General features: G+C 40.7%; 1 protein-coding gene across 1 annotated transcript; it reads right to left on the bottom strand.

Annotated features, from left to right (window-relative positions):
* Positions 1-331: 331 nt before the first annotated feature.
* LOC129168566 (uncharacterized) lies at positions 332-9057 on the bottom strand. Its single transcript, XM_054754016.1, has 2 exons — positions 8955-9057; positions 332-5387 (listed from the first exon to the last, which is right to left on the bottom strand). The coding sequence occupies exon 2, from the start codon at positions 4218-4220 to the stop codon at positions 2880-2882; it is 1341 nt and encodes a 446-aa protein (XP_054609991.1). The 5' UTR covers positions 4221-5387; positions 8955-9057; the 3' UTR covers positions 332-2879.
* Positions 9058-14168: the final 5111 nt, after the last annotated feature.

The raw sequence follows: 14168 nt of genomic DNA, 5'->3' as shown, positions 1-14168 counted from the left end.
AAATATATATTTTTTTAAGGTTGGAACAAGAGGAAAAAAAAAGGAAATTAAATTGTCATTTTTGGAAAATTAGGCTGGATAAGAAGTTATAATATTATTGGAATAAAGTCATAATATTATGGGAATAAAGTCTTCATATTATTAGGCGAAAATTTACAAGAAGAAAGCTAAAATTGATTGAATGATTGAAACATTTATTCCATTCCAGAAAGAAGAAAACAAACAAACAATATTAAAACACTATAACATAAAACCAAACACTCTTCAAACCAGAATGAAAGGGAGCAGAAAGAAGACAAGTCTTATTATCTCTGCCCCTTTTTCAGCCACAAAAAAATCATATTTAAAAACAATAAAAACAAAAAAAATATACCTATAGTAACCAGCACAGGTGGTTACACATTTCAATTACAACTCAACCAATGCCATTTCCCACAACAGAAATAACCGTAGTATGACAGCCAATCATAACCGAGATAGTTCATATTTCCTCAACATACTCGTTTCAACCATTTTTTAAAATATGGTATCAGACTTGGCTTCTTTATTTAGATTGTTCCATAAACTGACTCCTTTTACAGAAACACAACGTTCCATCATTTTAGTCCTGAATTTTGTTTTTTTGAAAATCATTGTACCTTTTAACAAACACTTACTTTCTCTTCTTTCAAATCTTTTCTGAATATTAATTGGCAAACTTTCTTTTATAAGCTTTCAGCATAATTTGCAATATATTATATTCTACTAATTCATAAAATTTCAATAGTTTTAACTTAAGAAATAGTGGATTTGTTGGGTCTCTGTATTGTTTTCTACTGATTATTCTTATTGCTCTTTTTTGCAAAATAAATATTGACTGAGTGTATGTTTTGCAAGCATTTCCCCATACTTCAATACAATAAGTCAGATGTGGAACAATCATGGTGTTGTACAACATACACATTGCTTTGTTAAGCAAAGTGAATCCTTTACTTGATGTAACAATGCTATTATTTTGGATATTTTTACCTTTCTGTACTCTATATGTGATTTCCAACACAACTTCTCATCCAGAATTACACCCAAAAACTTGATTTCTCTTACTCTATTAATTTCAATACCATCTATGTTAACTGAAGCACCAGAGTCTCCCTCTGTTACTGAATATCATCAAGTTTGTTTTTTCAACATTTACCGATAATTTGTTTACATCAAACCACACTTTTATTTTTTTGAATTCTTGTTTAACCACTTCCAACGCCTTCCCAAGGTCTTCCCCACAATAAAATAGAGTAGTATCATCCGCAAACAAAATACATTTGAACAGTTTAGATGCACAAACAAAATCATTCACATACAAAACAAACAATTTTGGTCCGAGGACCGATCCCTGAGGTACTCCACACCGAATATGATGCAATTTAGATTCTACCTCATCTATCTGCACAAACTGTTTTCTATTTTCTAAATAACTTGAAACCCATCCAAGTGCAACTCCTCTGATACCATATTTGCTCAGTTTTTTAAGAAGTACGATATGATCAATGGTATCAAAAGCCTTTTTAAGGTCAACAAAAACACTCACAAAAAACTGTTTCTTTTCTATTGCGGTAGATATTTCTTCCGTTAATTCCATAAGAGCCACAGATGTGGAGTGGTTGGTTCTAAATCCATACTGATCGTTATTTAAAATATTGCTTCTATCTATAAATTTGTCTAAAAATTGTGGAAGCAAGGATACTGGTCTATAGTTGGAGAAAGCATGTTTATCTCCATTTTTATAAATTGGAATTACTTTGGCAATTTTCATTTTGTCAGGAGAAGCTCCTGACAAAAAGGATAGATTACAAATATATGTAAATATGTAAATGGTTCAATGACCAATTCAATGATATTCTTTACCAATATCATATCCATATCCATAAAGTCAGTGGATCCTTTACTTGCACAACTTTTTACAATATTCAGTATTTCTTCTTTTTTACCTAGAAAAATACTGTCCACATGATCCATTATTGTGTTTTTATTTACATTGCTTTTTATTGTAGGTATATTTGCTGCAAGACTCGGGCCCACATTAACAAAAAGTCATTGAACTCATTTACTATTCTATTTTTTTCAAAAATGTCATCATTATTTTTCACAAAATAATTTGGAAGAACCAATTTTCATTTATCATTTTTTATGACACTATTTATTATTCTCCAAGTAGCCTTCGTACTATTTCTATTTTCATATAGTAAATTACCATACTATTCCTTTTTGTGTCTTCTAATTATCAATACTAACTGATTTTTGTATTTCTTATACTTTCTTCTGCTTCTTTCGACCTTGATTTTAAAAAACATCTATATAAGTAATTTTTTTCTTGCAGGCATTTCGTAGTCCTTTAGTCATCCATGGCTTATCAATAGCAGTTTTCTTTACAATCCTCTTAAGTCCGCAATGTTTTTCATACAAATCAATCAATATCGTCATTCCGGCATTCCGGCATTCTCTCTTTCTCAAACAATCAAAAAAATAAATGAAAAATAATCGGTGAATTTCCGTAACGGTAAAACTTCGGTGAGTCCCAGGTTAGCGATGCAGTTGCCGCGTTAGCTGCATCTGGGATTTGGACAATAATAATAAAAAAAAACAACAATAGCAGAAATAAAATGGAAAAAAAGCCCTTGTGGTGCCAGGAAGAAGGAGTCGCAGGCGGAGTGATTGGAACAACAACTGGGAACATTTATTTCCCTGCTCCTCTCGAGCTTACAATCTCACAGAGTAAAATGCACGTCTCTCAACCAGAAAAACAAGGGTCCCTCAACAATAAGGGCCCAGGTGAAACTCCAACCCACATAAAGTTCCCATGGATGAATTATGTCCAACATGCGCCACACAAGCCCCCCCAGAATTCACCCATACGCAAAATCAGCATAGGTAGGAGGTACTACCACCCGACTCCGACGTGTACACCGTGGGGAGGCGGCGGGTGTGGCAGGCCGGGGGGAAGGGACCTGCGGCGGTCCCAAGGCGGAGGGCGAGGGAACCGACGAATCCGTTAACTCCTCCCATCGCTGACCAGGGGGACGTCCCCGGCGGGGAGGTACTGCAACCTTCGACGGAAGAAAAGGGTTCAAACACGCAGGTTTAACTCTGTCCAGCGAGACAGCGGCCCCCAATGTCCAACACCAAACATTTGTCCCCATGCTCCAGAATCCTATACGGGCCGTCGTAAGGTGGCCGCAAGGGACCGCGATGCGCATCGTGCCGGAGAAAAACAAATTTCGCGGAACGCAAAGAAGCCGGAACGCGCACATCGGGCACGCAGTGCCATGAGGTCGGGACCGGGGCAAACCTGCCGGCGAACTCCAACAGGTCGCCCTCTGATTCGCGGCCGACCATGGAACGGTCGCTTCCGACACAAAATCTGCGGGGACACGCCACACCTGGCCGTAAACCAACCCTGTGGAAGACGCCCGCAGATCTTCCTTGGGTGCACACCTGAGACCTAGCAGCACCCATGGAAGCCGATCTACCCAGTCCCCGTCACATAAAGACGCACGAAGTGAAGCTTTCATGGAGCGGTGAAAACGTTCGCACAGCCCATTCGCCTGCGGGTGATACGCGGTGGTGCGGTGCAGTTTAACTCCCAAGCTGCCGGCAACAGCGCCCCAAAGCTCGGACGTAAACTGCACCCCTCTGTCTGACGAAAGGTCAGAAGGTGTTCCAAAACACGCCACCCACGTACCAATAAACGCCCACGCTACGTCCGCCGTGGACGTGGACGAGGACGACAGTGGAACGGCCTCGGGCCAACGTGTGGTCCTATCAACCATGGTGAGCAGATGCGTGAACCCCTGTGACTCGGGCAGCAGCCCAGCCAAGTCAATATTGACGTGGTCAGGTACCTGAAAGGTTTCGAGGGGCATCTTGATGTGGCACTGCACCTTGGCTCGTTGGCAAGCAACGCAGGAATCAGACCACGCTAGCACGTCCTTCTTGAGACCACGCCACACAAACTTTTGGCACACCAGTCTTGCGGACGATTTACGACCCGGGTGGGAAAGGCCATGTACCGCATCGAACACCTTGCGCTGCCAATGTGCAGGGACTAAAGGGCGAGCAACACCAGAAGAAACGTCGCACCATAAAACGGTGCCCGAGTCGCCAACTGGAACACGCTGCACGTGTAGGCCAGAGGTCGCAGAACGGAGAGCACGCACGCTGTCGTCATGCTCTTGATCCCGTGCCATGGCGGCATCGTCCAAACCAAGCTAGACCGTGCTAGCGAGCGCCCTGGACAGACAGTCAGCCACTACCTTGGCCTTCCTCGAGACGTGTCTGATGTAAACTCCGAAATATACGAAAGTTGTCGCTGTTGCCGCGCAGACCGCGGTTCCGCCGTGCGCGACATCGGGAACGAGAGAGGCTTGTGATCTGTGTACGCGGTGAAGTCACGGCCCTCCAAAAGAAAACGGAAATGACGCAACGCTAACCAAAGGGCCAATCAAAAGCGCTATACTTTGGCTCATGAGGCACCAATTGGCGACTAAAAAAGGCGAGTGGCTGCCAGGCGCCGTCAACCCACTGCTCGAGGACCGCCCCCACTGCGTGATCTTACGCGTCGGCAGTGAGGGCCACGGGTGCGTCGGGCCAAGGATGCCCGAACATGCACCACACCCTGTAATTTTACAGGAAAAAGAAAAATAATATCATTTTAGTAGAATAGGGTTAAAATATGAAAGAAAAAAATGTGAAAAAGTGTTTTAGTGGTCATACTATGAGAAACAAATAAAACACAAAGTTGTCATTTATTTGTAAGTTGTTCTGTAAGTTAGTAAGGCAAGGCAAATTTATTTATAGAGCACAATTCGTCCACGAGGTGATTCAAAGTTCTTTACAGAAAAGAAGTTAAAATCACCGTAATAAAAATCATTCCATAAAAGATAAAAGTAAAAAATTTAAACCGAAGAGTGCTGATAAGCTGTCATGCACAGCTGAATAAAAGTGTTTTCAGCGTGGATTTAATCAGAACAAGTATAAGTATTGTCGAGGAGTATTCTGGGAGTATGTGGTACTGGACCACATGTCTTGAACCTTACAGTTGGAACATCTGCATCGATCAAGATTCCAGGAAAGTTTCTGAGAAGGCCTCACACACCTCACCGAGGCAAGAAACACTTGCAGCATTGTGCACACTTTGAACTTGTGCTGCTATTATTCTTCTGCTGATCTGGACTTGAGCTTGGGGGCTGAATGGGATTCACTTGGAGCTGGCTCTGAATCACTTGGGGCTGGGTCGAATCCATTTGCAGCTGACTCTGAGGCACTTGGGGTTGACTCTGATTCCCCAGGTCACCGTTGGTGCTATTGTGGTTTCCCATGACGTGGAATACAGCGGCAGGAACAAGAGAAAGACCCTGTGAGACAAAGAGCAGAGCAGGAAATGTCTTATTGCTGCATTTTTCACTGGGAATAACAGGGAATATAAAACCTTTCCTTGGAGAACAAGACCCAGTTTTAAGCTTTTCTAGCAACTTGAAGATGTTTTTGTAAATGTAAATAACAAACATTATTCTTTTATTACAAATAGATGTGTAAACCCAATTTTTCATTGCAGAGAGATAAGTATGAATAAAAATTGGGTCAGGGAAGCCCAGACTTCCCTGTCTTCAGCCACCTCCTCCAGTTCCACCAGGGGGACACCAAGATGTTCCAAGGCCAACTGTCAGATAATCCCTCCAGCGTGTCCGAGGTCTACACCACAGAGCCTCCTCCCAACTGAGAATGCCCAGAACACCTCACTAGGGTGGTGTCTGGGAGGCATCCAAACTACGAGTAGATGCCCGAGCCACCTCAACTGGCTCATCTCAATGTGTAGGGGCTGCAGCTCTACTCTAAGCTCCTCATGCTGTCTCTAAGGGTGAGTCGACAAACCCTGTACAGGAAACTCATTTCACCCGCTTGTATCTGCGATTTTGGCCTTTTGGTCACCACCCAAAGTGACTCTTGTGACCAGAGGTGAGGGTAGGAATGTAGATGAACTAGTAAACTGGGAGCTTTACCTTTTGGCTTCTGGATGGTTAAGGACAAAAATTTACTCCAAATTTTGCCACGGTTTGCACAAATTTTCCAGTTAGCGTACAATACGGTGCTCGTCTTGTTGTGTTATTAATACACTGTGTGAGGCTCACTGTGTTGTTGTATTGGTTTAATCGTCTAATCATCAGGTTAGAAATCTAGGAGCAATAATGAACTTTAACAGGCACATTCAATCAATAGCATCATCATCTTTTTACCACCAAAAATACATTGGCAAAATCAAGGGAATAGTGTCCAAGCCAGACTTACAGAGACTAACTAATCCATGCCTTTGTCTCTATCGGCGTTCTCACTGGGCTCACTAAACCAGTTCTAAAAGAGCTGCGGTATGTCCAGAATGCCGCTGCTCGAGTCCTGACTAGAAGCAGAAAATATGAAGATATTAGTCCAGTACTTACATCTCTGCACTGGCTTCCTGTTGCCAGAGAATACTTTAATACAGCTCCGCTTGTGTACAAGTCTTCACTGTTAATTCATGTTCACGTTTATGTTTTATGGAATGATTTTATGAAGTGATTTTAAGCCTCTTTTTCTGTAAAGCACTTTGACCTTGTGTACGAATTGTGCTCTATAAACAAACTCGCCTTGCCTTATCTTGCCTCCTGGAATGAATTGATGTCGCTAAACAAAGTTCCACTGTACTTTCTTTCTTGTGTTGATATGAAACAATATTAAATCACAGTTTCAGTTTTAGTCTCACCACTGCTGTCTTCAGTTCATAACTTTGTTTCATATGAATGAAGGCTCGTTTTTTAGTCCATTGTTTGGCCTCACACTGAAATTATATCGACCAGAGATGACAGCCTAAAACGGGCATGTCTCATCGTGTGATTTCTTCCTGGAAAACTTCTGATAAACTTATTGGCCAAATTGAGATTTGAAGGCAGGGTCTCGTCACTCATTCAGGTCGGGTGCTGTATTCGCGATACGTGCGTATGAGGACACAGCAGCAGTGAGTGGGACGGAGGAAGCGGGGTTCAAACCGGCAACCCTCCGGTTACTGGACAACCTTGAGCCAGTGCCGCTTGTTTGTTGATGACAGAAACAAATTAGTTTCAGGTTCCTCATCAAGCAAGTTACACGCTGTGTGCAGCTGTACTTAGTTGCTCACATTTTGGATTTTAGGTGCACATTTACTGCTTGCAAAACTGGTTCCAATCATTCGTCATGAAATTCCATGATTGTCCTCGGCCGTTAGAGTAGATTAGATTGTACTTCATTTAACCCACAATTGAAATGTTAGATACAAAAGATACAAAAAGCACAACGCAGTGTTCCCTCGCTACATTGCGGTTCACCTTTTGGGGACTCGCTGTTTTGCGTAATTTATTTTTGTGTTTTTTTTTTTGTTTTTTTTTACAGCGTATGAGTGTGTATGTGTATTGTGTGTTCTGCATCCTGATAGGCTAAGAGACGGTAGACCATTGTCAATCCCTTCCTGTGCAGTACAGAATGCGTTCGGCTTGCCAAATGTACTCTACATAAATGTTCGATCGCTAGTAGTGTGACTCTGAAGTGCTGTATGTTTGCAAGTTTTATCCCCGACAACGCCCACAATGTGGACGAAATGTCCTGCACCGTCAAAGGAACCTGCAGTTGCACCCAAAAAGCCGAGGAGGAAGAAGAAGATGGGGAAGATGAGACTGAGGTGGAGAGGGTGAAAACCTTCATGTTCCTTGGCACACACATCAGCGAGGACCTCACCTGGTCTCACAACACCCAACAAATTCTGAAGAAGTCCCAAAGGAGACTGTACTTCCTGAGAAGACTGAGGAAATTTGGCATGCCCACCACAATCCTGAGTTGCTTCTACAGATGCACTATGGAAAGTGTCCTTACCGCCTCCATCACTGTTTGGTACGGTAACTGTACAACACGTGATAGGAAGGCACTCCAGCGGGTGATCAAGACCTCACAGAACATTGTTGGGGCAGCCCTCCCCTCACTGCAAGACATTTATAAATCTAGAGTCCTACGCAGAACACACAACCTCATCAAGGACAGCACACATCCACAACACTCATTATTCACACTCCTACCGTCAGGCAGACGCTACAGGAGTTTGAAGTCCAGGACCACAAGGCTGGCAAACAGCTTTTACCCACAGGCCATCAGGCTTCTCAACGAAGCACTCGCACACGCCACACGCAACACACACTCACACTCATAGCACTTTATTTATTTATTTATTTGTTTGTTTATTTATTTATTTATTTATTTATTTATTTATTTATTTGTATTATTTATCTGTATTAATGTCTCTTCTGTTGTTGTTGCTTAATTTATTGGTATTTATGTTTCTTATGTTCTTATTCTTTTTCTTGTGTTTGTCTTTCTTTTCTTGGGAGAATGAACAGAATTTCATTGCATAGTATAACTGCCTGTTTTACTATGCATATGACATTAAAACTCTTCAATCTTGAATCTTGAAGAAGTTGCGGCTGTAGGGCGCCATTACAGATGGATGAAGGAGGAAAATACGACGAGAGGTGCAATATGTTTAGGATACAGGATACGCAAGGATACAGAAACGTTACAGAAACAATAAAGAAATGTGAGAAAACGTGAATGCCTGTGTGAGAAAAGTGTATAAATTGTGTGGTGAGGGGTTTCACAGCCTTAAAACATATACTATATAATCACTGTAAACAAATAAAGTTGGCGACTTGGTGGATTTCACTTATCGCGGGCTATTTTGGGAACATATACCCCGTAATAAATAAGGGAACACTGTACACCAAATACCTGTATAAAAAGATAAAAAATCTACAATGAAAAATCTACACATTAAAAATAAAAAAACACATTAAAATACTTCATATTAAGTTAGTAGAAGTGAGGGAGGCTTTTTAGGGGAGGGGACCAAAAATGAATAATGGTCTGACCTTTTTCTCTCAGAGGCGACCCTCAGTTCAAATCTCTTCTCTCGATGTTGACTTGATGCTCGCTCTTCACCAGCTGAAACCGCCACTGCTCTCGCAGGGCGAGTCACGAATAAAGTGGGTGTGACCGTTTAAATATTACAAGTTTAACCAAGAGTTTCAGCGGCAGATTATTATCACTGTCCTGCTCCAGTGAAAGACCGAGCAGATCATTCCTCTCCCATGCCAGCAACTTTTCAACACAGCAGAGGAGGAGCCACAAGAACACAAACACAAGGCTAGACTTTTTACCTTATTGTGTATTATTGCACTGAAGTGGCCTGTTTCGTATTTATTGATTTATTCTTATTCAATGTTCTTATTTTTCCTATCTTGCTTTGTTTCTTTTATTTTGAAGTGTTTAAGTTTATTATGCAATATGTTATGCCAAGGAATTCCACTATTCTACTTCCCTTTCACGTTCCTTTTCTTTTACGAGGAATCTGCCTCTAGCTTGGGAGACGTCATGACGGGAAAGAAGTTGTAACTATGTATTAGTCCACCACCCGCAGTAACTTATTTTTTTCTTTGTGTATGTTATTTATAATTTATGGGAGTGTATTCGTATGTCAAAACAGGAGTGCCGAAATTAAAAGGGAATACGTGTGGAAATACAAAGAGAATCAATAATAAAAAAATGTACAAATATAGTCTATTCTTTTTCCATTTTGTCATTGTTTCTTCTGTACTGTCTTTCTTTTTGTATTTGTCTTTTCCATTTGCTTTTTGTCATTGCATTTAATAATGACAAAGACAAAAGAATGATTTCTGTATTGTCTTAGTTTTTTTCATTTTGGCGTCGCTTTTCCTGTTTTGTCTTTGTCTTTTCCATTTGCGATTCGTCATTTAGGAATGACAAATGCAAAAGCATGCAAATGCAAAAGAGTGACCCGCCCTCTGCTAGGATGATGACTAGTCCATACGTGATTACACGATTCCTGCTTGCCGTGGCTATGATGTTATGAAAACTCGGGAGCCCGGAAGAAATGTCACGCACAGGAAGTAGACGCAAATACACGTTTGTAAAAGTAAACGTGGGAAATTTAAATAAGATCAAATAAGGCATTTACCTCCTCGAGATTGTGCCACACAGCTTCATCCATATCTGCATTTCATCAAGGCAGATATAGCCTTTAAAGACTTTTTTATAAAGACTTTCAATGACATCTTCCACCAATTACTCATAATTCTCGTTGAACACCTCTTCTCAATTCGTCCACGTCCACCATATTTAAATTTCCCACGTTTACTTTTGACAAACGTGTATTTGCATGTACTTCCTGTCAGTGACATTTTTCCGGGCTCCCGAGTTTCCATAACGACATAGCCACTGCAAGCAGGAATCGTGTAATCACGTATGGACTCGTCCTCATCCTGGCAGAATGACCCGCCCACATTTTGCATTTGCATGCTTTTGCATTTGTCATTACTAAATGACGAAACACAAATGGAAAAGACAAAGACAACACAGAAATCATTATGTCATCATGTCATTACTAAATGCAATGACAAAACGCAAGTAGAAAAGACAAATACAAAACAGGAAAAACAACGGCAAATTGGAAAAAACAAAGACAATACAGAAAAAAATAACAAAATGGAAAAAGTACAGTATATGACTACATTTGTAAATAATTTTTATTATTGATTCTCTTTGTATTGCCACATGTATTCCCTTTTACTTTTGGCACTCCTGTTGTATGTTAGAACTATTCTTGCCGTATTGCAACTGGATTGTTGTTAGATTGTGGTTTGGGTTTTTTGAAAGTGTTTTCTTTGTTTGTTTGTTTCCTGGGAAAAAAAACCTTGATGAAATGCAAAGTTATTCCTGTAAGAGTTTGAGAAAAAGAATACACCAACATTTTTTAATAAATTCTAGAAAAATGTAACTTTATTCTCTTGAAATGACAGATTTTCCTGGTAAGAATATGACTTTTGTCTCACAATGTTACAATGTCCGATGTTTTTGGAACTTTATTCCTGTAATTGTAAGGGGGGTGAGGGGTGATGATGTAATGTGTATAAACCAAAGAGAAACACAATGTAACCCATGGTTTCATGAAGATGACCAATGACGGTGGGAAAGTTTGATATGAAGGAAGGACAACAGTCGTGAAATCGGGAGGCACTTTAGTGTCTCTAAAACTCTCATGAGCTCAGCTCAACTAGAAAAGCACTTGGAGAACGCAGACCTCCGCCAAGCGCCACAGTTGCCCCCAGACTGTGATTTACATCAGAAATATTAGTCCTACATTTATTTTATCTACATATTTATATTCCTTGACCATGACAACATACCATGAGCAATTTGATTCATAACAAGAGAATGCATAGACAATGCCTGAAGTGAAATGCTAAAGCTGAACTGAAATACTGTAGAAATGGTTGAGCAATGAAATGTAGAATGACAGTAGGAATAGTTTGGAAGATGAGCTGAAGCTGTACTAACATGCTGTGGAAATGTGTGAATGTTGAAATGTAGAGTGAGCGTAAAAATATTTTAGAAGATGAGCTGAAGCCTAACTGAAATGCAGTTGAAATGTAGGAATGTTTGAATGGCGCAAGAATGTCTAAATTTGTTGAATGAAGGTAAAAATGTGTTCAAGTGTAGGAAGAATTGGAAACGAAGGAACAGCAGAATGTAGAATGAATGTAGAAATATGTAGTCTATGTGGAATTGTTCTGAAATGTAAAATGAACAGAGGCTTTGAATGACTTAAAGAATGCTAACAATGCTAACATTAGCATGCTAACACCTAGCATGATAGCGCTAAGCGTCTACTTTAGTTTTCTCTTCATGAAAATGTTTAAAAATGCTAGTATGCTAATGTTAGCATGCTACCAATACCTACACTGTTCCATGAGTGGGGTCAAAAATAACCCCAATTAGAATCAATTGTTTTTTGCAATACAGTAAACAGTAACCAATTTCTTTGGTTAAAGATTATGATTTTTATTATTTGATCAACAAAAGAGTGATTTCATTTTTGACATGTTCATTTATCACTTTTTATTCACATTTTATTGCAAAACAATCAATAAATCAATCAGGTATCAAAAAATGTAAAAATCCATTGTGTACCCGTCTGTGTATTTTACTATGGAGGACGAACAGAGAATGAACATACAGTAGGTCCGGGGACCATAACGCCGTCCACACACATATACAAACACACAAACATCTTCCCTCTCCTCTCTGCAGCTATTAGAAACGACTTACTTTTCCAGGGGCAATTGGTGGCTTTGCGATCTTTGTTTGTTGGACACATCTGACATCTCTTTCTCTTCTGTTGTCCCTGTGTGCTACTCTCCTGTGGCTGGATTGTAGGTTTTGTCACTCCACACCTTCCCATTGCTTCAGTGATGGTAGGTTTGGGTTACCTCCCAGTCGACTTTTCGTGTGAGGAGTCACAAATTCCTTTGAAAGCTCTGTGAGGAAGCATCGCCATGCGTTGGTGATACCTGTGTACAATTGAAGGTGCTGAGTGCTGACAAATGAGGAGGCATTCCGTCACGAGATTCGGCCAATCCGGTTGCAGTCTAACTTTCGTAGCTGGGCCACACTCCAATATGGTAGGTGTGGGAATGCGCCTCAGACTCCTGCCACCCACAAGAACAAGATAACGCAACACCAATATCGGATATTCGGCTCTGTAGCTAAAGTCGTAGTTTGCCGTCACTGTGCCTGGACTGCTGTGTCATTATGCGGCAAGCTCACATGCGGTGGCGCAGCTACGTGGTGGCCAATAGTGGCCGTGGCCAACCTTGGTCACTCTCTGGCCACACCACCGGCCATCCATACATTTCAGGTATCAACTTATTGCCAACCCTATGTGATTAATGGTCTCACCTTGGCCACCCCAATGAAAAATATCTTGCTCCGCCACTGCTCGCACAGGAAGTGCTGCTCTAACCGTTGGTTGTTTATACTCGGGACTGTCAATAAATTAATACTGTGCTGAAGAGAGTTGGTTAAAAAAATGTCATATATTCTAAATCACACTACAAATGATGTCAAATGATTAGTCCTACCCTAAAAGTATTTTGCACGCCCATTTGTTCTATATGTATATATATATATAATATATAATATAATATATACTAATATTAATATTATTATAATATTATAATATTAATATAATAATATATAATATTTTAAAAATCGGATCGGAAGCCAAAATCCGTGGATCGGGACATCCCGACCAACAACACCATCCCTCCTGCCTATCATGGAAACATTCTGCTTTGGCATCTGTGCTTGCCAACAAGGTTTTCTCCACCAAGTCCTGTCTTTTACGTACTTATTTCCGGCACATCCCGCAGCTCTGCCCAAGACAGGAGTGGCAAGGGTCTAGGTGCAAAACAAAGAAGAATAAGTGAGATGGCACAACAACTGAGTAACAGTAAGAAAGTAACGAAACCATACAACCAGTGTCACAGCAGGGTGTGACAAGAACCCTAGTCATCTTTTTTATGTGAACATTTTGACAGATAGCATTTGTTTATTTGCGAAAGTCCCACAGTTCTTATGTGTTACGTAACTAATAATAATGGGTAATGCGGGCATAGAATGGGGATAGGATGTATTCTAGCCTCATCCCTGTTTAATATTTACACTGAGCAAAATTTTAAAAGCATTGGAAATCTGAGAGGCATTTCCAAATGTGGAAAAAATGTGAAGAAGTTGAGATACGCAGGTGAAGAACATCACAATGCCCACAATTCATAGAAATAAACTGTATATGGTGAAAATATTGAACAAGTTGAGGAATATTTAGGACAAAGTTCCAAGACCAAAACCGCTGCTGATCGGGAACATTCATGCTCATCTCAGTTTTCCCAGAAAACATCTTGATGATCCACGAGACCTTTGGGAAAATACGCTGTGATTGATGAGACAGAAGTTGAACTTTTTGGTAGGTGTGTGTCCCATTACATCCAGCGCAAAAGTAACCCCGCATTTCAGAAAGAGAACCAACAGTTCAATATGGTGGTGGTAGTGTGATGGTCTGGGGCTGTTTTGCTGCTTCAGGACCTGGAAGACTTGCTGTGATGAAGGGAAGCATGAATTCTGCTGAAGGAGAATGTCGGGCCATCTGTTGGTGTCAGGTTCAAACTACTGTGACACTTGTAATAAAAACACAGCAATATTACAGAAGAGACAAGACAACCAGCATA

This window comes from Dunckerocampus dactyliophorus, chromosome 15, assembly GCF_027744805.1.
Source record: "Dunckerocampus dactyliophorus isolate RoL2022-P2 chromosome 15, RoL_Ddac_1.1, whole genome shotgun sequence".
Taxonomy (NCBI): domain Eukaryota; kingdom Metazoa; phylum Chordata; class Actinopteri; order Syngnathiformes; family Syngnathidae; genus Dunckerocampus; species Dunckerocampus dactyliophorus.
The sequence above is the reverse complement of the archived record's forward strand: the minus strand, read 5'-3'. Positions and strand labels throughout refer to the sequence as shown.

What these genes read in the sequence shown, in the direction of transcription:
- LOC129168566 (XM_054754016.1), bottom strand. Translation starts at nt 4,220, where the DNA reads ATGGCACGGGATCAAGAGCATGACGACAGCGTGCGTGCTCTCCGTTCT.